General features: G+C 36.5%; 1 protein-coding gene across 1 annotated transcript; it reads left to right on the top strand.

The window, feature by feature from the left end:
- Window positions 1-837: 837 nt before the first annotated feature.
- LOC112576676 (engulfment and cell motility protein 1-like) lies at window positions 838-25,846 on the top strand. Its single transcript, XM_025259307.1, is given in 21 exon segments — window positions 838-1,184; window positions 4,633-4,673; window positions 5,225-5,303; window positions 6,110-6,160; window positions 6,608-6,786; window positions 8,151-8,250; window positions 8,426-8,583; window positions 8,856-8,937; window positions 9,388-9,438; window positions 10,238-10,357; window positions 10,522-10,644; window positions 11,563-11,667; window positions 12,957-13,065; window positions 13,517-13,653; window positions 14,203-14,372; window positions 14,950-15,065; window positions 15,457-15,537; window positions 15,540-15,557; window positions 16,556-16,632; window positions 16,959-17,087; window positions 17,726-25,846. Coding segments are annotated over 21 exon segments (2,253 nt in total). The 5' UTR covers window positions 838-1,013; the 3' UTR covers window positions 17,882-25,846.
- The last annotated feature ends 706 nt before the right edge of the window (window positions 25,847-26,552 follow it).

Genomic DNA, 26,552 nt, shown 5'->3' with positions numbered 1-26,552 from the left:
CACAACGGGAAAGAACTCGTCCAAAACCATCTCGGAAAGATTTCTATGGCTTTCCTCCCTTTGCCCATTTAACAGTGTCCTCGACCGGTCGGATATTAATTACTCCTATCAGACTTCTGAGTCAGTAAAAAAAAAACATTGCAAAGTTTCTCTAGCCCAGCGGTCGAGAACTGTCAATGATTCATTGTGTTTAGGGTACAGCCTGTGGAAGGACAATTACAATACTCAAGCTTTCCCTTCTCTATTTTTATCTACATCGAAATATGTAGCTCTGTGATTTTACATTATTACTTCCCAGACAGTAAGTGCACGAACTAATATCCATCTATTAATATACAGTATCTATATCCGTCCGTGGTAAGTGGTAGACGAAAGAAACTAAACTATTTCGCGCAAGATTATATTAATATCCTTGGCAAGGACTATGAACTCCGGTTGTTTCATCTAATGTTTTTGCTTGTCGTTGTAAAATCGGCCATTTTTTACCTTCGCCCACTCGTCAAATGTTTTAGCTTATTTTTATCATTATTTCACGTTTGTTTATAACATAGACTACAAGTTTCTGTTGAGGATTCCTTCGTCGGGTAGTATTTTAATTCACCCTTTAAAATAAAAACAGGAAGAAAAAAATCATTCTGATTAGATTGGTCCTGCTACAAATACATTCGAATTATAAATAGTGCTAAGACTGATAACCGATAAAGTTATGCTAAGCCATTTGACCTGAAAAGATTCTAAAATACTAAAAATACAATGATTTTCCTGTCATTCATTGTTTCACTTTGAACTAGGAAGTGCGTTCAGCTTGTGGCGACCTCTGCACTAAGGGGCGACAACGTTTATCCCGGAAGTGATTTAACTTCCCAAATGCGAAGCCAGTGGTCTTTGGGAGGAAGGCGGTTTAGTCAGTGGAGTATTTTTGTGTGTGTTGTATGTCATCACCATGTGCAGTTGGCATCTAAGCCAAACAACTGTGAATTAGAGAGATGAATGACGTGGATATTCAACTCTAGATGTTAGATTGGCCTCGCGCACTGACGCGGCCAGCTTCGTTGACGTTCGAAATGTCTGGAAATAAATCGCTTCCAACTACCCCAAAGAACCAGTTGTGTCAGAATGCCCACATCAAGAAGGTTGCTGTTATTATGCCGGGCTACCAAACCCAGTTCTTGGAATTTGACCAGGTATTGTTTCTGTTTTCACCATATATTTTCGTATTGTATGGTAAATTAGATGTGACAGATTTTCAGTAATCGCTTTCTTTAACTGCTGGTCTCGGGTCACGAAAACGCAGACGACACTTCCACAATCACCGACTGCCTTACTGATGCGACCTAATTTACTTGGTTGGTATATGAAATCAAACGAAAAGTAATTTTATATTGTTCATAAATGAATATTGTTTCTCTAGTTATGTTTCGTGATTGGTATTAGGGAGAACGGTGGTGGATGTCAAGTAGCTGTGAAATGCGAAACTAAACTTAGAAATATCTGGCTATACCAGATTGATGAACGGAATACTAACAGAATAGGGGTGAGATGGCATGATGATTCAGCCTCACACAGACTAGTCACTCAGTCGCAGAAAATATCAATTGCGCTCACGCTAAACAAAGCAGAGCATGATTACTGGGGGTGTGAGAAAGAAAGAGATACAGTGTTGTTTAGATAATATGTTGTATGTATAGTGTTGTGTAGGATTGCTCAAAAGTGTAAGAGAGATTAAAAATGAAACTTTTCTATTAGTTGTTGAAAAGTTTTGTCAGTTGTGAAACTTGGGGAAATTCTTTGATTGTTAAAATATATATGAACATATTTTTGCAGCAGACAATTGTAAATGGAAAGAAACACATATAAAGTCATAAAATGTTACTTTATAGTCAAGTAGAGATCGTCCACATGCTTCATGAGGAGTTAAAACAGTATCATTGTCGCTGTGACTTATATTAAGTTATAACCAGATAGATCTATTACTGTTTTTAATGTGTTGTCAAATTATAACAGGTGCCATTAGTGCATCTGTTAGTCAACATGCGGTGTCCCTTACCCTCCTGTAAACACATAGTGAGTTTTATCAAAAAGCTCCAGAAAAAGAGTACTCACCAAAGTATGTGTTAATATTATCTTGATTCCTGATGTCAAGAAACTGCTGTATTTGTGTCATGTTTTTTTTTTTTCATGTACATCTTTATCACTAATGCTTGAGAACCAGTAATGATAAAATGCCAGTTTTCACACTTGGTTTATGACAAAATATCTTACACTATGAGACCTTTTGCCCAAGTTCTTTTATATTTTCAGACCACTGAAGTCATTTGTTTTAATATTCCCTTGGAAAATGTTCTTAACCAAATTTGGATCTCTTTCATGATTTATGCATGTTTCTATGCGATGGGAAACCCCAATGAAGTGGTTAATTATTAAACATTGCAACAGCAAGGCTTGGCAAAAGTTTGACAGCGTGCATGTTTGTAAAACTGGAAGGGTTATAAGATTTATTACCTTTCTGTACTACATATAATTCTATTGTAGGATTCTTATGCAGTAACCAAAGGCTGCATGGTTACTTAAGCGTATCACAGGCCTGTGTAAGAGATTATGACATTTAACCAGAGGGCAGCAGATAAAGAGTTTCATTGTTTTGTTTCTCAATGTTTCAACTGTTTAGAAAAACTGAAGACTGAGGATATACAGGTGATTAGTGATCTGACTATCCTGTGATCATCTTTTAGTCAATTGTTGATTACAAAGCTTTACTAATGTGGGAAAAAACCTTCAGGAAATCCTATTATGAATGGACTTTGTAATCACCAGTTAGTTTTTAAGTGGCTGATTAAAATATATATAGATATTCTATTATATACATAAATATTATGTCCTATTCAGTGTATCAACAAGTTGGGAAGATGGTCCTGATAGTCATAACAAGATAGTGGGTGTCAGTATACAAATGTCTTTCCCTGCTCACAGTAATAAGGCCAGTGGCAGACACCTGTCACAATGATAACTGTTGTGACTTGAGACCTGGTGTCAGGCTCTGGAGGTTTTCACAGATCCTGCACACTGAGCCCTTCACAACTTCATGACAGCCATCTTTGTTGGCAGATGTGGTCATGATGCAAGCTCCTCCATCATTCCCACCTCTGGTATTTTTTATGGCTTAGGGTTTCTGCATCTTCTTACAGCAATAAGAGTACAAGATCTACATTATACACAGTACTTTTGCATTCAATACTGGTTTTGGCAGCTAACAGCTTTCCCCTCCCAGACACACCACCCCCAACCACTACACAGTCTAGTTTCAACCACTTCTGTTTCCCTTGCGGTCTATATGCTACTTCCTGCTGGCATAATAATAGTGCTTGCCGATGTCTATGGCGAAGACCACACTGTGCAAAAGGTTGTTTAAAAGCAGCAGGTGATTACAGTATTCTTGACTGCAGAGCTTAACACTGTTTGCTTGATCAGTAGTTTAGGGCTGTGGTTGATACTAGTGCCACACACTTGATTTCCTCATAGACCATACTTTTAAGACAAGCTTTCATCAGCTGAGGCACTCTGGTATATGAATACCAGTAGTCAGTGCATATTCTATTTTCGCAGACATAAAGGGACAAATGGCAGAGAGGAAGAATGCCAAGCACATTGCTCAAATCATTTTCAGGTTTGGCAGGTGAAGTTGGTGCAGAGTCTGCCTCTGCTCAGCCATTAGAAAAACAACAATTGTTGGCATTGTTATTAGGATGGGTGGGGGAATAAATCTTCTTGTTTTCCATCCATGCACACCTGCTGAGCATTCAAGTACTGGGTATTCCATTTACTATATATTCTTGTCATTTTAAGTTTTAACACTGGCGTGACTGTATGTATGGACCAGGTGGTGGGTAACGATTTCTGGTATTGATGTGTGAAAAGAAAGTAGAAGAAAATCTTTGTGCATTAAATTTTGATGCTTAAAAATTAGGGTTTGGTTTTGGGGTTTTTTTTTTTTAGTTTCTTGCATTTTTGGGATTTCATTATCAAGGTTTTAATTTGTTTTCTAAACAAGTATTGATAAAAGTGTGTCCAATATTTTTTACTCTTTTCATGAGGATGTTGCATTGCAGCATAGCTGTTACTTTTTACACATTTGCAAATAAGTACATAAGAAAACATTTTTAGAGGATGGATGTTTTTAGTTCAATCTGCTCTCTTCCATCCCTCAAAGATTTTCCCTACATGTGAAATACTAAAATCATTTCCCCCAGATTTAACCATGAACCGCTGTGGCCCTTATCATTTGAATCAGATTTTAAGACATATCTGTTTATCTGGGAGAAAATATAGGAGGGCTTTACATGCATGAATGCATGCTCACACATACTTATCTGTCTGCAAATACATGCACGGCTGATAACCTATCCAGATCCTTTAAACTGTTAGAGTTTATTTGAAACTGAAGGAAGATTGTGCACAGTGGCTTTATTTACTAGTCTGCTATAAAACCCAGCGAAAATGTTAAGAAAAATAAGATACTGTGTATCTGTCTCTCCTTTTCTAAGCTCTTCCTATGAAAAAAAAAGTGAATGGTGATTTATGCGTTCTGTAAATGCACGTAGATCTTGGTAAGTCCATAAATGTCTGCTTTTTCAGAAAAGACCATTGGCAGCCATTGTACAAGACATCAGTAATAAGTAAGTGATCTGACATTACTTCCTGGTAAAAGTGTATTCATTTCAATGCTGGGGTTTCTGTTACTTTTATTTGAGCACCTTAGCAAAGGCACTGTTTGATTTTTGACTGAACTGAAATTCTATTCTCCTTCTTTGCAGTGTTATTAATTGCTGTTGACTGTAGAGATACGTGAATTTTCCTGTCTGTTTTCTTTCCCTGTTGAGAAATCGGTCATTTAATTTATTTTTTCCAATATTATTTTGAAATACATTTGTGCCCATGCCTGTTTGTAACCACAACCATACACAAAAGACCAAGAAAAAAAATAGGATTTCATTAAAATTATTAATTTATTAATTTAAAAAGATTACAGATATCTAAATTTGTCTTGTAACTGCTCAGCTGACCTTACAGAATCCACACACACACAGACATTTTATCAAGAACTCAGCAGTTATCTTAGGGCTTTTTATGTTGGAGATGGTTAGCATTTTATATTAGATGCTAGTGTTATCTGCGTTGTGAACTAATTAATTATACGTTCCAGTTATCATGTTTTTTATTCCTGCAGCTGGAACCTTGCTGACCCAAGCAAGTTTGCACTACAGACCAGTGATACATCTAAAACCAACACTTACATTACTGAATCGGTAAGCAGTTAGAAGCTGCTTCAGGTGCCACAAGTTTTTCTCTGAGAAACAAAGGAAGCAGATGTTTAATTAGGTGTGGTTTTGTGGGGGCTTTGTATAAGAAGTTTCACAATCAGAACATTTACAGTAATCTTGACAGAGATGATTAGAAGTATGATGCATTATTTCTACTGCAGACTTCTAATCCACATAAGTTACATAATAAGAACATATTTGATGTTTAAACACACATCACCTGTTGCATCTGGTTAAAAAGGAGAGTATGACAATATAAGTCTAAAAGTGAGATTGTAAGTAAGTCATTTTCTCTTTCCCAAAAGATGACTGCTATGAATGGATATATTTATTACATTATGAGCCTGTTCCATAGCCTATCAGATTGTATTAAGCCTACTGGTAGACTACAAATAAGCAACAAGTAAAAGCAGATTTCAACTTTTTTATGTGGTACATTGTTTATTTGTGGTGACAATCCAAATGCAACTACACAGAATAGAGGGCTTAAATAATTCTTCCTCTTTCGTTGAGCTCATTTTTTGCATAGTAATTGCCATTGTTAGGCATTGTTAAATGTGAACAATAGACATACTAGCCAGGGAAAGGATGGGGAAAATATCATCTGAAATCAGTATTCTCTTACCTGTTCCTTGTTGTTCATTAATCTTGTAACAACAGTTGAACTTTTAGAGATTATTTGAAGATATATCTTGGAAAAAAATTTCCATGTGGTAGAAAAGCTGATGACAATTAAGAAAAAAGACTTGTTTTTAAAGAACTGTTTTTATCATATTCTGTTTTTGTTACAGAATCGACATGAAATACAGAATGGCAATGTCCTCACTCTTGCTCCTTCACCAGTAGGTTTTTTTCCCTTCTCTTTACTCATCCTTTCTTTTCCTTCTCCCTTCTCCCTGCCTCTTTTTCCATATTTTGTCTTCCATCCTGTATTTGCTTCTCACCACCCATAGACCACTTTTTATGTCATCATCTTTTTCTCTCATTCCCTCTTTATCTGTCCTGACAATAACTAGATGATTTGAAAATATTAATTTCTTGTTGACTATGAAATCTTATACTTGGCCTTTGAAAAACTGGTAAAGTACAACTTCTTTCCAAGACCAGGCTTGTACTTTGTGCAGTGGCTAACCCTTCTCCATTTGGTCGAGTAGCTAGAGTGCAATATCTGCTAGTCATGTTTTGCTTATTACAGGGGAATTTTTACATCATTTGGTGGAAGTCTTTAAGTACTTTAAACTGACATTAAGAACCCATCCAGGATTGATGTCTGAATACTGTTTTTGTAGGCTCAGACAGCTCATAGCATCATTACAAAGCTAGGGGGTCATGGGAAAGTAACCTTGGAAGAGAAATTGGAGGGGTTACGGCAGCTGGTTAGTCTGGCAGCTGACTATGCCTTTGCTGAGGAGTTTATTGGCAAACACGGGCTTCCAATCATCATCGACATCATTACAGATGGATTATTGTGAGTATTGCTATTATTAATTATTAAAAATCTAATTCTTCAGTTTAAATAAATGTCTTTTACATATTATTACAGATGACTTAAACAAGTTTTATGACATACATGACTTTTCTTTGTGAACATGAAGTGCTTTCTTCCTCCTTGTCACCTTGTGATATTTTAGTGAAAGAGAATATGATAGTATCTTGTCTCTTGTCTCTCCGTTCGAAGCCTTCAGACTAGATGGTCTGAAAAGCCCAACAGTGACATGTTTGTTTTACCTGCACCTGGGCTGTCAAGTTTTCCTGAGCTATGGAAGACCTCCATTATTATTGTAGTTCCAAAAAAGTAACATGCCAAAGAGCGGAATGACTTCAGACCAGTGACCTTCACGCCTGTTTGTGCTAAGTGCGTGGAAATCATTGTGTGCAACCAACTAGTTGATACTATTGCTGATCAACTAGATCCTGACCAGTTTGCGCAAAAGCAAAAAGAGGCAATGATGATGGCTGCTTGACTCTCTACAATATGGTAACACTTGCCATTACATCTCCTAGCACTAAGCCTTAACACATTACTAGTGCTCTGGATAAGGCAATTTTTCCAGGACCAGCTGCAGAGGGTCAGTTTGGGAAGCACAGTTTTGAGCACTCCAATCACCAATACAGGAGTCCCGAAAGGATGTGTTTTGTCCCCAGTACTACTCTACGCCAGTGAAGTCCAGACAGATCTTTTTCAATTGTGCCCCATCATTGCTCAAGGCCGAGGACTCACTGACAAGCTATTTTCTTCAAATAATAAACTGCATTTGTGGTTTGAAGAAAGCTCTCTGGTTCTCAATCTTTCTAAAACTAAAGAATTGGTCCTTTATTGGAGGAAACACTAGCCTGTCCTTACATCTTTGGTTATTAGCAAGAAGATGGCAGAACAGGTGCAAACTACCTCGACAACAAACTTACAAATATATATAACCTTGAAGACTGTGATATCAATTTAAAATTATGTAAAATCATTTATGTTGAAATTGTGTTAGACAATTTTTCTATTTATATATATGTTTATAAATTTCTGAAAATTATATATTGTAATAGCAAACCTGAGTTTTCATTTTAATTTGAAATCTATGATGAGTTGGAGTGGGTTTATTGTTAAAAGTTTATGGTTAAGAGCATGCTCCTTAGGAGTGTGAGTATGTGATTTACAAATTTTGTATTTATTATTATTATTAAAAAGTTTAAATGGTTATATGCATGTATTATACACATACATTATGTTATTATCATTAGTAAACTGATATATATTTCTCAAAGCATTATCTCTGTATTAAAACAAAACATGCATTGATGTATTTTTATTTAAGCTAATATTATTTTCTTTTATTACAGCAAAAAAGAACCATTAGCACTTACTTTGAAGTCATTCATGTCATTGATGGATCATGGCATTGTATCATGGGATATCTTAGAAGCAGACTTCATCAAAAAGGTGAATTTATAATGACTCTTGGCAGTCTAACTGCACAAATCCTTTGGAATTAGTAAAACAGCCATAAACCTTACATTGTGTGGAGTACTGGTTATTTTAGTTTTAGACTAATTCATACTAGAATTTAGCTGTAATTTTCTTTGTGCGTAATATTTGTCTGTTTCTGTAACAACAGGTGGCAGACTGTGTAAATGTTAGTGCAACTTTAGATAAGGATTGCCTGCAGTCAGCACTTGAAATACTGGAATCTGTAGTTATTCACAGTTCTGGCAATCAGAATGTTGTGGAGCAGTCTGTCACAGCACAAAACATTATACCCCATCTTGAAAAAAGGTATGTCATTGAACATTGTAACATTGTGTCTCCATGGTCAGTAGCATGCTTTTATAATAAAATAATAATTAAAAATAGCAAAAGATGCTGTTTCTGCTCTCTTGTCAACTCAATAGACTGAGTAGTAGGCTTGTGCCAAAGATATTAGTTTAATTTTATGATATGATTTGGTTTGTTTGTTTTTTTTTATCAGTACATGATTATACACAATGATTATACATACAATTAATTTCCCTTTACCTAAATGTTGATGCATTCTTGTCTCTTTTTAGTGACCTTGGCATGGAAGTTCATAAAAATGCAATAGCCCTCATCAATGCACTCTTCATGAAAGCAGACATTCCAAAGCGAAAGGTTTGTATTGTCTCAGAATGTTTTTTTGCAGCCTTAACGTCACTTCTTTTTCCCTCAGACGACAAACTTTGACCTTCATGCATGTGGATGCATACAGGACGGTGATGGAAAAAAGAAACAGATTTTGGAGTTGTTTGGTCAGAATTTTTTGCATGTAAAAATGTTTTCTTGCTTTTTTTAATAATCTTACAACAATCATTTGCACAATTCAAGTTCGTTTTTGCTTTTAATCTTTTAACTTTCACAGTTAAGAACCACAGTGTATTGAATAGCTATGAAATTCATCTTGAACATACTTTTCTACATTGTCTACATGTGTGCATAAAAATGTCACGTTAGATAATTAAGGGAAAGTCTCTTTTTAAACTTCGTTTTTGTTTTCTTGCCTTTTGCAGCTACTTTGAATACTTTGCAAAACTAAATTCTCTTTTGTCCGTACCTTTTTTCCAGAAAATAGCAGAGAGCCTTCAGTCCAAAAGTATGAGAACAACTATATTGTCTGTAAGTTGTTTTGTGATGTACTTATTTTGTTAACTAACTTGTAAATTTTTTGTTGCCTGTTTTATCATTATTGTACATAATTTCAATGTTTGTCTTACTATCTTCGGTGGTTAGTTACGTGCATCATATTCTTTATTGCTTGTATCTACTAATTTTATATTACAGTTTTATTAATCAAGAGATGAAAGAACTATCTGACTGTGTTCTTTTTGATCACTGAGTTTAGTCATTACAGCAGTGGTGCCCAACCTTTTCTCGCTCAAGGGCCGCACTGTACATGATATAAAATATCATGGGCCAGAACACAGCAGTTTTGCCAGAATTGTGATGTTAAAAATGAAATTATATTGTGTCTGGTTAAAATGAGCGGGCGAGATGAGACACCTTCATGGGCCAGATATGGCCTGCGGGCTGTAGGTTGGGCACCCCTGCATTACAGGGTACTAATTTTCAAAATCTGAACAAATGACCTTTTCCTTTATGATACTTGCTATCAAATACTGAAACGCTTAATATTGTATTTTAACAAATATACACCTGCATTGGGAATTATGGGCTAAAAAGTATATCTGTATTCCAAAATAATCTCACTTTATGTAAATGTGTTTTAGTCCACGACTAGCTGAACACAGATATAAGTATATGCAATCTCAGTTATTTAACCAACTATGAAAATGTAGATGCGGTTATTAAGTACACTATCAGTGTTCCAAAACCAAATGCTGAATTATTTTTATATAACATTTAAGTTTTTTCTACCAGTCATTAAACTGTTTAAATACTGTTTACTGTATTGCAGAATGTTATTAGGCATCAGAACATTGGTGCAGCCATGGCCCATCAACTGTATGTCCTTCAGGCATTATTGCTGAACCTGCATGAGGAGCGGATGAAAGCTGCGGTGGATACTCATGATCAGGTGATCATTTGCTGCTTCAAGAATCTTCTCTCCTGACTCCTCTTGCAGCCACAGTTTGCAGAACCAGTGTAGCTAGATTGTTTGTTGTTTGGTTTCTTTCTTTTTTTCTATTAATCTTTTACTTTGTAGACAAAGTTATTTAATATTTTCTCTTCAATATGCAGATCATCAACAAAGACATTGAGGAACTGCGGCGAATAGCGTTTGAAATTGAGGGTGACCCAAACATGAATGCTGTTCGCAGGTCACAGAATGCAGCTGGTGATTTCAAAAAGTTGGGGTTTGAGGTTAGTGAAATTTTAATCTTGGATTGTTTTGCCTTTTGGCAAGATTTGTTTAAAATTGTGTATAATAATTTATTCTGAACGCCTTAAGGTGAAATTTTTTTTGTGCCTGTGTGTATGCTTAGAGTTTGGTAATTGTGTGTAATGGAGCATGGTTTTCATACTTCTTTATTGTGAATGTAACCCATTCTTTTGTTTTGCCTCTTTGTTGATTGTGAGAACATAAACATTAGAGTTTCAAGAACCTCATTTATTTTTTGTTTATTATCTTTTATATTATTTCAGCTGACAAGTATGATTCCTACTAATTTAGAAAGAACATTTTTTTCTAAAATAAATGTTTTTCTGAGCATAAGATGTTTCCATTATCATTTTCTTGTAGTAAATTTACTTAAAGCAGCTAAGTGAATTGGTTAGTAAAACTGTGTCTGGGAAACAGGGAGGTACTTAAGCACAAAATTCAAAACAAATTCTTTTTGTTTCTTATAACAACAAATGCACAATGATTAAATACTTCATAAGAAATAAACATTAAATTTAATTGGCATTGTCATTTTTAATCACAGTTCTTTAAATAATTCTCAGTGATTGATATGGTATGATAGTCATTCTAGACGTTCAAAAGGTGGACTGGCTTTTTAAATCTAAACTATAAAGTTAAAGGGAGAGAATCTAAGTTGGAGGGGAAGATCAGTCTATAGTCACGCTGCTTTCCTTTAGCATTGCTGTGCTGTTTGAGACTGTGTAAAAGCAAAAACAAAGAGAAAGAGTCCACTGTCAACACCTCTTATATAAATGACTTTTGTTTAGACATAAAGAACATGATCAACACCTGTATATCATTGGTGTTTTGGCACACATCTTTTGGATATAATGTACACAGTAAATCTTGATGTAACGTTTTTATGTTGTCTTATTCAGAATCAGTCCCATCCAGCAATGGACCTCTGCAAAGCGTCTTGTGGGCTTTTAGCTCTTGACTGCATGCTGTACTTTGCTCGAAACCATGGGGAAAATTATGTAAAGGTAAGGCAAAATAATTCTTGACTATTATAAAAGTGTCTTTTGCAATGAGACATTCTAAACTCATAATAGATGGTTTATTTTTTAACACATATTAATGTATGAATATAAAACAAAGAAATAATGTATATTGTATATTTGCAAAATGTATGTAAATTGCAGCTTACATGATATTTATGAACTATCCACTTGTGCTCTGCATCTATACTCTGCTCCAGTGCTGGAAAAAGATACCATGTCAACCTGGTGTTATCAAAGACCATAACTTGCCATTTACTGTTTAGTGTTATGCCACCTGTTGTGGCTGTTGTGAGCTAGGTACACTTTAGGTATGACTTTATTGCACAGTTTCACTTGTCATCCCCCAGAATATAATAATAGATTTTGTGACAAAAGGCAAAGTATTTTTATAGCCTTGAAGCCATTAAGCCACAAGTATAAAAGATATTTTTTTGATAGTATGACTGTGAAGCATAAAATATTTCTGAAACACCACTGCCCACTGCATAGCCTGCTTCACAAGAGTTTTGTGATTATTTCACTAGCGAGATATCAGACATTCAATCATCCTTGGGCTTGATGTTGGTGCCTGACAGCATCTCTTGTGGTGTTCTCCCGGGATGCTTTCTGACCAACTTTCAGCCAGTCTCTGAGGCCGATATAAAGGCAATTATTCTTAAAGCCAAGCCAACAACTTGCCCATTGGACCCAATGCCCACAAGCCTTCTTTAGTGCATAGATATTTTACTTCCTGTCATCACAAACATTGTAAATGCCTTGATGAGGACACTCCTTAAACAGTCTACACTTGATGTCAAAGTGTTGAACAACTACTGCCCAGTTTCCAACTTGTCTTTTCTCTCTAAGATCATAGAGAAAGTAGCTTTGACACAGCTGTGGTCCTACTTTTAAGAGCACTGCCTTATCCCCCTAAGATCAGTCAGCATATAGACCTCTTCACGGTACTGAACCTACTCCAATGTGACCACAGACATATTATCTGCTCTTGACATTTGTGATCTTTCTGCCTTAACTCTACTGGACCTGTCTGCTGCATTGGTTTGTATGTTAATGATAAACATATTCTAGTTTTTTTAAGTTGTAAATCTTTGAGATGTTTCTTGCTTTTGATAGCTCCTAAGTGTCCAATTTAACACCATTGCTTGCACATTTTACTACAGATCATTAGCTTACACCAAAGATTATGATATCCTTATAGGCAAAGCAAATATTTCTAAAGCATGCTGCAAATTACTGGGATGCTTAATTGCTTCTTGTCTACTTTTTCATAGGTAGTCCTGGAAAACTCCATGAGATCAGATGATCTAAACTGTCCATTTGTTTTAGCCAGCATGCATCTCACTAAAATGCTGTGTGATATCCTTAAAATTGGTGAACCACGTAAGTGATTCTTGGAACTGATAATTTCCTGTGTGAAAATTAAATTCTTTTTTCCGTCAAAACAACAGTTCAGTTTGAATAGAACCATTTGATTACACCCTGGCTTTTCCTTGTCCTGTCAAGGTAGATATGTATTATCACTTTAAGAACTAAACAAACCATGTATAAAAGGGTTATGTTACCTGTATAGGGAGACACAACACTGTGGATTGTTGCAAAAGCATTCATTTCTTCAGTTATTGCCCATTATTGCTTCATTTAATCATCATAAAATGTTAAATGGAATATTTTATGCATGAATTTGACTGTCAGATGTTTATCTTCATACCCACCACCTAAAGAAAGTAGGAAAGAGCAGCATTGGGATAGATTTGAGAGATTGTTTGGTTCTGCCCTTTTCTGTGCATATTTTCATGATCAGTTCAGGCACATTTTTATTTTCATCTTGCAGCTGATGAGACAAGCACAGTGTTCTACTCCATGTTCTTCTCCAGTGGGAAGCCATTGGAAGAGTTTTTTTGTATTTGCATTCAGCTTCTAAATAAAACATGGCGAGAAATGAGGGCCGTAATGGCTGACTTTAACAAGGTAGTTGAGTTTTTGCCTGAATTTTAAAAAATATGTAAATTTCTTTTCTTGTAGTGTATTCCAAATTAATATACTGTCAAGTATTTGGATAAATATTACTTCATTAACATAAAGATTCACCTGAATGCAGAATTATTTACAAATGACTAGTTTTAATAAGATGTGTAAGGCAAATTTCTTACTTGGGTTTGAAAGAGATCAAAAGGCCAGTCCTCCATGTTGTCACAATGACAAATTTCTTTTATGGCAGTGCATCATTGACATGCTTGACATACTCAAGTTCAATTTATCTATAATTGATGTTAGAAAGAACTTAAGGCTGCATGTGACTACCCTTTCCTTCTCAAACGTAATTAATTAAAAAAATTCATTGTGCATTTTGTGACAAATTATTAACAGCCACATTCTGTTGACCTGTCAGCAGTGTTTGATTTCATTTTTACATTTTCCATACTTGATGAACATTTTAGATAAACTCCCTTTCCCAAACACTTGTCCTTTATTTACTTTATGACCTTTTGGAAAAAATTCAGTCATTTTATATTACAGGTGCTTGAAGTGGTCAAAGAGCAGGTAACAAGAGGGCTTCAGACACACTCTTCTTCATTTGAGGCATTCCGCAACAAAGTCTTCACACTGACCTACTCAGAAATTGTGAAACTACTGGAAAATGAGCGCAAGATCAAGGAAGAGTTTGAAGCACAAGCAAAGCCTGTAGTGTAAGTTCTCACCACTTTTTCATGTTTAGTGTTCGTCTGCCCTTAGACATATTGGAGTACTTGAGAGGTTACACAGGTGTCTTTGTTCTGTAGACTCTGGTTACCAAAATTCGACTCCCAGTAGGGTAGCACAAGTATTTAATTTAGAGAAGTTATGTAGATGTGTTAAGCTATGCATGCATCTTGAACTATTGGGGCAGATGGTTTTTTTTCATCTTACAACCATGGCCATTGGTTATTAGCAATAGCTTTGTTGAATCATCTTAGCATTGACAGTTTCATCTATAGTACTGGCAAGAGCAGCTTACCGTCTCATCCGGAAAGTGGTGTCTTATGTCCTATCAGGAAAGGGATGTTATACGCCCTGAAGTCATAATGACAAAAGTGCTTTATGCCATCAGGATGAAACATACCATCAACAATTGGTATTCTCATAGATAATTAACACTGCTTCTTCACATTCCAAAATTGCAAGGTATTGCCAGAAAGCAGTAATAAAATTTATTGCAAGGCCATAACCACTTACATTCCATAACATAATCAATTACCCTGAAAGAATCATTTTACCTGTTTACAGAGAACTAAGGAAAAAACTGACGCCAGAAATCACTGAACTTATACGCCAGCAACGGCTGAAGTACCTAGTGGAGGGCTCATGTTTGCCCAAGTACAATAAATCAGGCCGTATTAAAGGTATGTGTTCCTCATGCTACCTTTTTCTTGCATAAATTCTCTTGTAAACAATGCACAAGTCATAGTCATGTCATTTCCATAAGTAAAAGAACTTAGCCATTTCATAACTATAAATAAGTCATGTGAAAATGGATTAATCAAGTTTGAAGTTGTAACTGTATCTGAAAATTTTACAAAGACTATGAGAGCTTGAGTAGTCATCCAGGCTGTAACGACTACACCTAACTTTCGTTTCCTTATTATTATTATTATCCGGCTATTCATAGAAGAAAATCTTTTTCTTTAACCTCCAAGAAAATTATGCTTACCTTAAAAAATAAATCACCATTTTTTTGTTGGCAGGACCAGCAGAATAAAAAATAAATTTTCAACACTCTTGGTCTTCTTGCAGATAAATTCTGGTACTGGTGTCTGGCACCCAATCATAAAGCCTTACACTATGGTGACTGCGGTGAAGGGGCCAGGCCACCTTTGATCAGTTGACCAACAAATGTAAGCAACAATCAGCAAGGCTAGTTCATATTCAATCAAATGTTGGCAACAGTTAAAACTGGACTGGACTTTCTGGTTTCTGGTTATAGTTATGTCCCTTATGCCTCATGCCTACTGCCATTGAAATTTTTTTTTTTGTGTTTTTTTGTACTTAGGTGAAGAATACAAAATTTTTTGTTTCATTTTACGCTTTCCACTGTAGAAAATGGATATTGTCATTTGCATTGGAAACTTGATTTTTAAAAATAGTTTGATGCATTTAATCTCCCTCGATTAATAATAATAGTAAAAGTTGGCTTGTATAGCACCTTATCCTCCCCTTTGGACAAGCTCAAGGCACTTTACAAATCACAGGTGTTGCGACGTGAAAATAAGTTCAGGTCAGAACAGAATGACTGTACTCCATGCCAAAGATCAGTGTCCACACACAACATGAACACAATCTCACGGCCCAAATGGGCGGTCTGGCGGCACAACAGTCATCTCTTGTCACCAATACAGTGAGGGTTGACTGTCCTGGCTTCAGCTTTTGTCTCGGGCACTCTGTTCTTTCTCTGCATGTGACATAGCCTTAGAAGCTGGAAGACACTCCATAGCAAATTCCAAATAGCACAACCAACACATGGTATTCGTCGCACCGGAAAGACAAATGAGCCCCATCACACACAAAAGTTCACTGATTAACAAAGGTCAAGCGGACATGAAGTTCACTGAATTACACTATTCAAAAATCTGCATATTGAAAAAAAAAGCTAAGCAACACCACATTCCACAATGACAGGCCCGTAAAAAAATCACAAATCCAATACAAGGAAGATGTCAGATACAACAAAAATATAACAGAGCTCTGCCCCCTCCATCCAGTTAGGTGAGGGACATCTCTCTACTGATTAACAGAAGAATTCAAGTCATTTAATTGTAACAGTATGCTTCAAATAATGCAGTGTAAATATTTTGTACTAACTCCTGCATTTCCCTTTTGTTTTTGTGACTTGCAGTGCCACTGGTAGATATTCAGCGTTTAGTAACAGGAAAAGATTGCCCCCATGTCCACAGCAGAGCGCGAATTAAGTCGGTCAGTCTGGCTTTTTTTTTTTATTGAGACAATTTGAATAACATTAATGATTGAAAAGTGAAAAATCATTTACATAATTTAAAATTTCAAAAGATCTTTTTAACTGGGTGTGGATTGCTGGGGGAGTGTGTGTGAGAGAAAGAAAGATTTTGACAATTACACTACTAACTAGAGGGTGAAGAAACACTTTTTTTTTATCTAGAGACATAATAGTTCTGGGTATTCATTCATAGATAAGTTTTAAAAGTCTATTAAAGGTCTTTAGCACTTGTCAGATGACTTTCAGCTTTCAGTGTCATTTTTGTTCCTCTTCCTTCAATTTGCAGTCCCCAAATGGAAAGCTGGCATTCAGCATCGTTACAGATGCTGAAGATGACCAGATCTGTTTCATTGCTTCTAGTGATTATGAATTTTGCATGTGGGTAGATGGACTGAACTCTCTTCTAGGCTGTGAGGTAAGGTTACTGCTTCAGAATTCTGATGATATCTATCCTTTTAAGGTCACTTGTCAGCCTTCAAGTTAAAAGTCAGCAGGTGTTCTCTTAAATTATTTATCTGGCCACAAAATATTTTTGGGTTCTTGTTTATTTCTTGCTCAGAATCTTTCTATAGTATTAATCTAGAATCATAAGGCCTCTGTAGTGTGTTTGGACTTGAGATGTTTAGTTTATATTTTTGAGGTTTTTTCCCTACGTTCATAATCTTTGTTGGAAACATGGGAATGATGCTAACAAGCCTTTGTGAACATAGGATTTCCTAGCTAGTCATTGGGAATTTATAGATATAATTGACATAGTAATGAATATAAAAGTACAGTACAAATGATCAACAGGCAATGGACATAAAAGTGCAACAAAAATGATCAGTAGGCAGTGTATCACCAATATTATTAGTTGTCTTTTCTTAAAATGAAAAGGTGTTCTTTGTATTACTATAATGGTCTAACACCAGACAAATAGAAATTAGCAGATGATAACAGTTTTTATCCATGCTGACAATTTAGATTTATTAGATTCAACATGAGATGAATAGTAGCAGATGATAAAATTTCGATTCATTCCCTGCTTATGCTAGGCACTTATTTTCACAACAGATGACAAGCCCTCAGGTTCAGCATGACTTAGAAATGCTACTTTCTATGGAAATAAAGATCCGACTTCTAGAGACTGAAGGGCTACAGCTGCCTGCCAACCCCCCACCTCGTCCTCCCCCTCCTCAAAACCTCAACTTTTCCTTCATGAACTTGTGACACCAGAGGCCAAGTATGTCAATGTGTAACAGTGTCCGCTAACTTTGCATGTGAGAGTGTGTTCCAAGGTACAAGTGTTGAAGCACCTGTAAATCTGAAGAAACGATGTATTTTAATACTTTATAAGTATGCTTGACTGTGGTTTGCTTCTTTTTTTTTTTTTAAATGTATGGGTCTGTGTTGGATGGCCTCATAAAGCAAGTCTCCTTTCACATGTTCTGCACTCCACAGTGAGAAGGAAATATTTTAAGTAAAACTGCATTTGTGAAGTGTTACTGGTCCTTAAGCTTTTGGTCTTTGTTTTGTTTTGTAGACCAAGCACAGCACTGCACCTTTGTAAATATGTTAACAGAGATGTTTATGCATAGATGCTCAAATTTTATTCCATACTCTAACCCTTGTAACTTGACAAAAGGACTAGTCTACAAATTGTTGAGCTTTCTTAATGATATCTTAAGAAGAGCATTAGCAAAGTACATAATTCAGACCATTTTAAGTTGTATCTCTATAGAAATGTAGTCCTTGCGAGCATATACAGTATTTTTTTAAAGTAGGGACAAAGTACATGACAGTTGGAACTTTACATCAACAGGCTTTGATGATATGTTTTTATCTGCTCATTCACGTATAGAGTTCTTTCAAGGCATCTAAACACTGAGGGGAATTTCTGCAGTGATAGACAAAGAGCACTTCCTTCCATCCCAATGCCACCACTGACTCCCACTTTGCCTGTTGCATTCATGACCCTAACATCATTCTTGCATATTTTATTTTAGAAAAATGGCAATGTTCACACTTACTGTCTTACTGTGCCGTATACCTGTGTACTAAGGCATATTAGACCTAGTTCTTTTAAACATCTTTAACATGATGGCACATCATACAAAATCACTGTACATTCCCAGACTGTGATGGTCTTTATTTATTTCCATAATGATAGTCACTGTCTTTACAGAGGACAGAATAACACAGGACTGCTGAATACATTTCCCATTGTATATAGCAGTCGACACTACCTAAAGCTGGTGCTTAATTTGCAGCTAGAGTTCTAGAGTTGCTGCATTTCTTTGTTTTGCAATTTTTTTAAGTGCACACTTCATGTTTTTTTTTTTCTCCTCATTACATACTTTACTGTCCTGGCTCTGCTAACTGATTGTCTATATGACCTGCATTGCTGCAGAAGTTTCTATGCTAGGTAACTTTTATTGACCACTGAAAATAGAATGTGGTTTTCTCGGGTAAATTGTGAAGGGCATGTGTTCTTAATAAGCTGAGATTTACTGCAGACTGAAGATCTGTTTCCCCAGGCAAAATAAGCAGCAGGTCGTTCTAACTGTTACTTAAGGTGGTTTTTATTTTAAATCAACTGGTCTTACGTCAGGCAGACAATAGCTTATTTGCTAGGCATTGCTCTTCAAAGGGAGATTGTCCAAGCGGTTGTTGGTTCTCAAGAAATTCTAGGAATGACAGGTTCTGTAGCAGTGTGCATTTTGGAGCATGCAGGGCACTTGCATTATTTTTTCAGTTTGTTGCTCCATTTTCCTCATTAGGCTACCAGAAGGTGTGTGCCACTGTTTGTTTGCACATTGCTATCCCTAAATGTCTCCCCAGCATCTTTTGACATCATGTAGTGCTTCTTTCCTGGAGGTGTCTTATGCAGCAGATGTTTTATTGTTTGCCAGGATGCACTGCATCTGTCACTGGGATGCTTAGCTTACCTGTTCTGCTATTTTAAAGATCAGTTAAATTTAGAATTTATCTGTGTGAGATGTTAAGTAAACATTTTTGGAGCATGATCAGGTTTTGTTTTGTAGACATATTTTCTTTACTTGCACAGATTAACTGTCTAATCTTCCTTCCAAAGATAAATTTTAGCATTTTGTATCCAAGATGGTTTTCCGATATCATTCTTAGTAAGCTGCAGACAGTCAGGTTCATTGGCAGCTGTGAACGTATTGCCATACTTTTTATTTTGAGGTACTGCTGGGCATCCAATTATGGAGTCTACCTATGCTCTGAATGACATTTTATGTTAAATGGTTCATTATGTTACCTAGCTAAGCCAGAATTTATATGCCTGTTCTCACTATGTTTTTTTTTTTTTTGTTTGACATGGGTTGGCCATGAAGCAGGAAAGATAGAATGGGCTGCAAAGTGATAGAGCATTAAATGTACAAGTTTATTTATTGTGTCTGCCATTTTGTTTCAGTTTTCCCAGGGCTGCATTTTTTAAGGGAAGTTTTGATTCAGACATAAAAGAATATCTTTCCAGCTATTGTGTCATAAAACTGTGAATGGCTTGTCAGAGGCCTACAGAACAGTCTTGATGTGTTTAACGCTTTGTTTTAACTGATTTTTTTTTTAAATCATTAAAGACATAATCATTAATCAAAAATAGAAATCGATAATGTTTTTAAAACACCTGATTCAATGAAGCATTCCTCAGATAATGTTCTCAGGAAGCCATAATTTTGTTAAGTCAAATGAGCATTTGTTAAAAAGTGTTACCCACCTATTTTGATATATAATTACCTGCTACTCATTAACTGAGTGTTCTCACTGGCTGTACCCAGATTTGTGAGGGGTGGGGGGGTTGGCTTTTGAATTTTTGTTTATATTAACTATGTTTTTCAGACAATCAAGATTAAACTGGGTTGCAAAAATTCTTTATAATATTTAATAATAAATATTTAATATTTCTTTTGTTTCATCTTCATTTGCTTTATTTAAATTGGGCGCTCCCCAGTCAGTATCTTTTCCAGCCATTAGTGTATCTGTCCTGGTATGCAGTGATATGTAGGGAAATATAAACATACACTACACTGTCAGGCTCTTGAGATGACACTCATTCTAAGAATATTATGCTTTACTTCCACAAATACTCTCCATTTGACTGTAGTTATTAGATCAGTATTTTTTAAAGCAGTTTCTTATTAGAAAACAAGAAATTTTTCAGTCTTTGCATGTATTTTAAGAACTGGCAACCATTTCTGAGTCTCTTGGAGTGGTTTGGCTTTCCCTTTCAAAATGTTATGCTTATGTATGAAGTACTATGTTGTATTACATTGCAGAAAAGTAGAAACTGACTTAATGCCTGCCTGCGTTGGAGGACTGGGGAGAAGAGGTAGTGTGAATGAGTTAGGAAGAAACTGTATGTGCATTATTATGTTTGAAGAAAACTTGTGAGAAATGGCGTAATAGAATGCATAGTAGATTTACATTCTGCATAGATATATGCAATCCAGTTTTTTATGCACTTACTATTTGTATCTTGCACATGACAACAACCTGCGGTTGCAAAGTATTTGTTATTACCAGCTCTTCATTCCCATCACATCTTCTGTGGAAGATCAAAGATAAGCCATAAGGAGGAATTTTTATTGATATATTTTATGAAGATCATTATTTTGTCCAAGAAAAAGGTGAACTGTTTAGCATTAGCTTGAATATTTGGGTTTTTTTCTGTTTTGTTGTTTAATGTATGTGCATTAGCTCAAATGATTGCCATCAGAAGCTAGGTGCAAATGCTTCCTCGTTGTATGTTTTTATGATGGCTTGCATGCAGACGTGATGCAATTTTTTCAGCGATTTGGTATTTGAATTTTACAGCCACGACCAAAGAGAAGCAGCTAAAAGACAGTAGATCATTCCTTCAAAACTCACTGAGTTAATGCCTGTAGAGACAAAAATGTGCTTGGCTAAAAACTGCTTGATTTTAATTTGTACAATTCCAGCTGATGTGGCATGGCCAAATAATTTTATTTGATGGTAGCATTGAGATGTGACTTTGCTACCCAAGTGATGTCTGTGCTGCTGAAGTAAAATTGTCTTCCTAGTTGTGTTAACCAATTTGGTGAGCTTCTTTACTGTGGAGTTTTCAGCCATTTTCTTAAATAACAAACTTTATTTAAAGTGCAGCTTGCTAATGAGCTTTCAGAACAAAATCCAAAACAGGTCCACAAAGGAAGAAGTGGATCAAGGTTATTAAGGAAACGACGGCCTATTTGCACACATTTCTTAATGGTGTCATTGATGCTTGCCTTTATGTGTAACAAAATTATTTTGGGATATTTACTCAGCTGTTCACAAGGAATGTGGTGTGACCTAGAAAAGTGAAAGTATACCGATGTCAACGCGTGTTAATCACGTGTTTGTGCAGAAATTGTCTCCCTTTTCTTCTTTTTCTCGCCTCTGCCACGCCCATCTAGCCCCCGTGAGGGGAAAATAGTGTTTGCATAAGTCATGTCTTCTTTTTCCTCTGCACCTTCACTCCCCCTGCCACAGCTTTCACAGCTCCCTTCCGCCCCCTCCTCTAAGATGGTCCAGAACATTCCATTGTTTTATGCTCCTTTTTCCTTTGTGCCTTTGTAGTCTTCATTTCAGGAGACGCTCAGAGGTTGTGGTACAGATGTTCTCTATCGGAAACACAAATGAGATGTTATTCAAGATAGCTGCGTTTTGCAGAATGTATTTTCATAGAGCAATGTTCCTTGTCTTGCTCGTTGCTGGACAGACTCTTTGCCGCCCTCCCTTTTCCTTCCTTGCCTGTCGTGTGTCCGCGCTCGTTGTTAAAGCTCGTTGTGTGAGCATCGCTGTGAAAATATGTTAGCTTTGGCCATTGTGCTTTTTTTGTGGGTGGGGGAGGGGTAGTAATGTGAACGTTGATTGATGGTTGACCGTCTGCAAAGTTACTTCAACGAGAACTTAGAGACTTTTGGAATAGTGAGGGCGTTGTTCGCAGTCTGAGATCAGTTTTTGCGTGCTCTGGTGAGAACTCTCCATGCTTTCGGCATGAACATTCGAACAAATAAATCAGGGGACGGAGTAACTGTCCAACAGAGCACTGAAAAGCCGTTCTTGGAATTTTTGTCTAACAAAAGTTTTCTATTTTATATGTGGCATAAAACAGTTACACCATGGTTGTACAGTTCTATGGAGTGTCTTGCTCTGTTTGTTGTCAGAGAGTTCTTTATTTTTTTCGCCACTAGAAACAATGTAAGTGTCAAAGTATGTGTAGAACGTTGAAATGTTATATTGTCTTGTTAGTTTATCGCAAGGGTAATGCAAACGCTTGTACTTAACAAGTTCTGAGCTTTTTTCCCATGTGTACAATAAAGTTTGCTCAAATACGAAAAATGTAATTAAAAGCAGTTGAAGCTTCATCAGGAAGCTACAATGGCATGGTCTGTGTAGATGATATTCGTGTTAGGATTTTATCATCATGCTCTTATTTCGGGTGGCTTTGTGGATAGATTCCCTTTCACTGTCCCATGCAAACCACGGCCCCACACGTGTAGAAGGAAAAGAAAGCATTTGAATGTTGTGTTGTCGTCGTTGCCTTCACTACAATCTCCCAGAGGATAATCTGCATATGTGCTGATGTTCCAGTCGCTTTAGAAGCAGTGCTTGGAAGTTGCCTGCTGTGGTGTGACTGTTGTCTCTCTCAGTAGTCGGCGCGTCACTAGATCAGCTGGATTGAGAGACTATACCCGTAAAGAAAAAGCGACAAAAGCTGAACTTTCGCAGATACGGAAGTTGTGGCATTGCAGGAAATCTGTTCCCCTGTGCCAAAAATCTTGAGCAGACCCGGGCTTGTCTTGGTGCAGGAACCGTGGACCATTTTCCTCACACCTTCCATTAGTTTCTAACTTTGAATCCAAAAGTATTTGGTCAGAATCGCCTAAGATAGACCAAATTATTTCCCATTCCTCTGGTATTTTTAAAGCAGTAAACAGTTGGTTAGAACATTTTCATAGCTTTTGTTACTCTCGTTGTACCGTCAAACCTCTCCTTACAATCTCATATCTCATCAGTTCTTGGCTTTCATGAAAACTGATGGTTAGATCGATGAACAGGGTGTCGGTCCCTTTTTTTTTTTTTCTTCTTCTTCTTCTTTGATTTTATTTTATCAGACGACACGTGATCATTACTGTCTCATTATTTCTCTTGTTCATTTCTTTGTCAGTCCCTACTTTCACATTCGGAGAATGTTTCTTCATACCTTCGCGGTGCGTTCTTTGATGACTGTTTCAATTCAATAACATCTTTCGTGTTATTGATCAAAAGGGACCAACTTGAAGTTTCACCAACGGGACTCAAGAAAGTTCTTAGAAAGAGAAAGGGTGGACGAGTGGGGAAACTGTTTGTTGTTCTTGTTTACATCTGCGTCTTGCAACAAGAGAGACGATCGTGACGTACGCTTAAATTACTTTCGAGGATAGTGTAGAGTCTAAGTGTAAATAAGTATTTTTAAGCATCATGTGTAACATTAAATACATTTTTATAATGCATTTTACATGTTATGTTTCTCTGTTTGAAATGAGTGACAGTCTTGAAATTATTTTGTCACAAAACTTGGAGTATTGATTTGAGCAGCAAAACAGTTTCTGATTGTGCTTCGCTTGTTAGTTTTGTTTTTTTAATAATGTGTCTGTAATCATGGTATGTAGATGGCGCTTAGATACTTGGAAATGACTCGATTCTGTTTTGACAAATAAAACGCGGCTTTCCATTGGGCAAACTGCTTTGTGTATGTTTGATTATCAAGGCAAAGTTTCCGGAAATGTCCAGGTACCTGCAACATGTATTTTTATCATGTGAAGACATTCAAAGGGAAAAAAAGGGGTGGGGAGGTAATGACAGTTCTGGTCATACATGATCCAGAAATATTTTGTAACTCGTCCCACATAGAACCCACTGTCACTAATTTATGTGGTAGATGATCCGATGGCTTTAGTGCATCGGCAGCCTGTAACTAATCAAGCAATAAGAAGACATTTTAAACGGATATCTTGCCTTCACCTTATCCCTTGCTAAAAAACTTTTTTTTTTCAGTTGTACATGTGTTTATTTAACATATTTACCTTTGCTTTTATATCTGTGACACGGCAGCCTTTATTGAAATGGCATCAGGACAAAGCTGCAAGTTGTTTCGCTTTGGAAATTGTGTATGCCATACAAATGTGTTTAACCATTTCTCAGTGAAAATATTCAGATGTTTGAAGCCTTCAACAAAGATCATGTCCCCAGAAAACACTGTCGAAAGTCTTGAATGAGGCGGGAAAGGTAAATATTTTCCGACATTCTGGAAACAGATTTATTTTGTAAACTGTAAGGTGTGAAATGCTACCAAAAAATTAAAAAACAACAACTATGATAATAAAGTAGAATAACCCCTGCATCGACACCCTTGGTGAAACAGTCTAATCAGAAACAGACTTAACATTCAAAATTAATGTCGGAATACAGGGATAGCAAAGCTTGCCGTAAGCTGCGAATCAATAGGCTGCTGACCAATCACGTGTGGTGAACCAATAGTTATTCACCTGGACGATGTGAGAGACTCATGCTGCTTTGAATAGTTTTTACAAGGAACTTGCCACACAATTAGTAGGGAAGCCTCAGCTACTTGTGCTACTCAGCGATGTTTACAAAAGCATTACAAACTTTTTGTTTACAGCCCCATGCTGCCTGGGCTTTGACGATGTCGCATTTTGTAATACTGACCCACAAATACAGTCGAGTATATTTGCCATGTAGCAGCTACAACATCAAAAGACGTGATACCTTACACGACAATGTCTCTGTTCCATTTTGTATGCATTTTTTACAGTTTTTATTATTTATTTTGGTCGTTAGGACCTCCCATAACCCATCGATCATATTCCAGTGCAAGGGAAAGGAATGCGTTTTCTAGTCCTTTATGTTGACAGTGCATGTAGCATGAATGTAAGTCTTGTCGAACTCATTGCATGTGCAGCTCTGCCTTCCAGTTTCGGAAAAACTGTTCTCTGGCATTTAAAAGCTCCACATCTATCCTCCCAGTTTCATAATAGAAGAAAAAGTCGCTTCGAGAATGTTAAAGTGGATTTGTTTTATGTACATTGTATATATTATTCATTCCATTGTATACAGCTGTTTTATATGCCATGATGTCAATAGATGGAATAAATAAATAAATGTGTTGAGTTTGTGTGTGCGTGCGTGAAAGAAAGAGAGGAAATTCAAAGGAGAATGAGAATATGATTACTTTACGCAAGGGTACACAAACGGCAGTCAATACAAACAAACATGTCGATCGATTACTCGTTGAAGATAGTACAAGTTGTTTGATTATAAACGGCTTGTATTAGATTTTTTAGAGTTTTGATGTTATCTTTGGCTGGCAACTTAAACCACAGGCTTCATTACTTCAGAGAGGAATACTTTTGTTCTTTTAAGTTTCTTGTTTGTCTCCCTGCACCCTGCGAATGGCCTCCTTTCGAGGAGTCGCTTTCAAGACTAATATTTTGGGGATAAAGGCTAAAATACAAATGTTTTCCTTTTTATATTTCCAGGTAAAAAAAAAAGAAACATAAATATGGTATTTATTTCGTCTTCGACAGCATAGCGCAGTAAATATTTTGCCACATCAAATCTCAAGTTTGTCATGAGAGCAGTTGGCGAGTTTTCTGTAGCATTGTAGCTTTCTCCCCAAGGGAGGATTATGTCAGGAACAGCATGACTGTGTGGTCGTGGAAGCAGTCTGTCAATGCTGTGGTCAAAATGTCAAATGTGAAATTGAAAACTTCAATCGACTAATAAAACTTTCAAGTTTGGCAAAAAGAAGTGTCCGAATGGTTTGTGAGCTGTAAAACCGCCAACATTGTAACCGTCGAAACAAAACTGAACT

Source organism: Pomacea canaliculata, linkage group LG12 (assembly GCF_003073045.1).
Source record: "Pomacea canaliculata isolate SZHN2017 linkage group LG12, ASM307304v1, whole genome shotgun sequence".
NCBI classification, from domain to species: Eukaryota; Metazoa; Mollusca; class Gastropoda; order Architaenioglossa; family Ampullariidae; genus Pomacea; species Pomacea canaliculata.
Note: the sequence above shows the minus strand (reverse complement) of the source record. Positions and strands in the feature narration are given on the sequence as shown.